At 40.3% G+C, this 2,215-nt stretch overlaps 1 protein-coding gene across 1 annotated transcript; it reads right to left on the bottom strand.

Moving 5' to 3' along the window:
- Window positions 1–742: 742 nt before the first annotated feature.
- Window positions 743–2,147, bottom strand: LOC141815929 (uncharacterized). The gene is made up of 2 exons (XM_074703793.1): window positions 1,621–2,147; window positions 743–1,453 (listed from the first exon to the last, which is right to left on the bottom strand). Exons 1-2 carry the CDS (start codon window positions 2,143–2,145, stop codon window positions 743–745), a joined length of 1,236 nt encoding a protein of 411 aa, XP_074559894.1. The 5' UTR covers window positions 2,146–2,147.
- Window positions 2,148–2,215: the final 68 nt, after the last annotated feature.

Here is a 2,215-nt window from a genome sequence, read left to right on the forward strand (position 1 = left end):
CACATAACTCACATCCATTAAATCCAACCCACAATTAATACATCAATTAAATCATTTTATTAGATTTAATACTTAATGACAAATTCATATGTTATAAATTAACTTGTACGCATATCAATTAGAGAAATAAAATTCAATAATCCCTACCGGTGGAATCTACCACCTCAGCGGTTCCACATGATCGATCTCACAACTATATTCAGGAAAAAAAATGAACATGTGATTCCACACATAACATATAATCAAATTCTTTAGTAGAGCTCAACAATGTCAATAAATGATAAAACACCCTTTAAAATAATCTGATTCATTAATTTCATTGATATAAGACTAAAGTGGTCATTGTTACCAAACTCGTAACAAGCTCAAATAGTAATCATAATATTAACATCATTGATAACATAAAAAATGATAAATCCCAGTCAGTCTCAACTGCTGGGGGTGGCCGGTCCGGTCCCACGGAAGTTTCCCACCGACCACCAGGATAAATCGGGAAGCGCATACGGAACATCATTGATAACATAGATTTAATGTAAGTGTGTAGTATGAGAATTATATAAAATATAATCTACAAATGTATATTCTCAACTAGTCTTTTTATAACTCAAAAAGAGTCTAATGTCATGTTTACAAGCATCTTATACTAAACAATAATAATAAATTATGATCTATACTTTATACTTGATGACTCAAAAGAGAATCCATATTATATTTTAAACTGTAATAGTAAATTAATATGTTATCAATCAACCCTTGCTAGCCGCCCTTGACTCGAGGGGTGTTTAAATTCCATGTGATCAAAGCTCTGAGATCTAATAATTTCCTGTTGTAATGTCTTCAAATCCACTGACTTAGCAGGATCTCGGTTAGCCCTCTTCTGACCCAACGGGGAAACTAACTCCATGTTTACGTAGTCCGAGGAATGCCGATAAGCAACGAAAATGGCAACAAAGGGCACACTGCAAACTATTAGGATCACAAGAATTGCAACCCACTCAGAGTCAGGCGCAACGACAGAGTATACGCCGGTAGCGAATGCCACACTGAGGGTGCCAACTGCAACCCACACTAACTTCATTGCAGTCGTAAGAGACTGCAGCCGGACATCATGATCTAGAGAACCGGAGTAGATAAGTATGAGTGCTACTGTGATGGAACTGGCCATGGCTAAGGTGTCTGAGATCAAGAATGCCTTGAAGGCAGCTCTGCTCGATAGAATGGCCATTCCTTCATCTGATCCATCATTGCTGTTGTATCCTCCTGGTAAGGTGAATGCAGCTGCAAAGGTGACTGTTGCGATGAGCACCGCAACGATAGCAAGGTTGTTGGCCAATGCTCGATACCGATTTATTTCTTCATCCTGCCTTCTTCCCTGCAAGTGGTTTCTTATGTGATCGATTCGTTGCGGACTGAAACGCGAACCGTATGAGATTAAATCTGTCATAATGTTATGCTGCAAGACCAAAGAAAATAGTGGTTATATCAGGCAAAGTCATCTGAAACCTGTAAACCGAATATTTAGAGAGTAAGAGAACAGTTAAAAGGAACTCATTGACATAGAAACTGAGAGATGCCCATTATATTACCTTCTGAATTACATATGAAATGATGAACACTTACCATCCGAAGGCTGATTCTTGTTGAGAATGTCGAGGAAGCAAGGTCGACCGGTGTGAAACCTGAGCTGTTCGTGAGGGCAGAGTCCGCTATTCCACTACTTAACAACGCTCGAATCATCTTCTGGTCTCTTGCAAGAACCGCAAGATGCAGAGGTGTGTTTCCTTCATTATCTTGTTCATTGAGAAGCTCTTTCGCCGAGGGAGAAGAATTGAGAACGTACTTCACCACCTTTAGATTCTTCTTCTCGACGGCCACATGAACAAAGTTGCGCCCTTTGTTGTTCTTCTGTTCCAAGGCATCAGGGCAATGCACCAATATCTCCTTGATCATGTTCAGGTAGCCCGCACTTGCTGCGATGTGGATGATGGAGAAACCTTCTTCGTCCTGAATGTAACCTGCAGAGGCATCTCGTTGCAGGAGCAACCGCAGCATGGCAGCATCTCCACTGGCCGCTGCAAAGTGAAGCGGAGTGCTTTTGGACGCATCTTGATGTTCCAGAGACGAAGGATTCGTGTGTAGTATCATCATTGATATTTCTGTCTCGAGGAAGCAACTCGGAAATCGTTAAATGACCTCAATTAAAAATATAACAAAT

This window comes from Curcuma longa, unplaced genomic scaffold, assembly GCF_044706935.1.
Source record: "Curcuma longa cultivar G26 ecotype Majalengka, Jawa Barat unplaced genomic scaffold, ITB_CL_G26_1.1 contig_12503, whole genome shotgun sequence".
In the NCBI taxonomy this organism is placed as follows: domain Eukaryota; kingdom Viridiplantae; phylum Streptophyta; class Magnoliopsida; order Zingiberales; family Zingiberaceae; genus Curcuma; species Curcuma longa.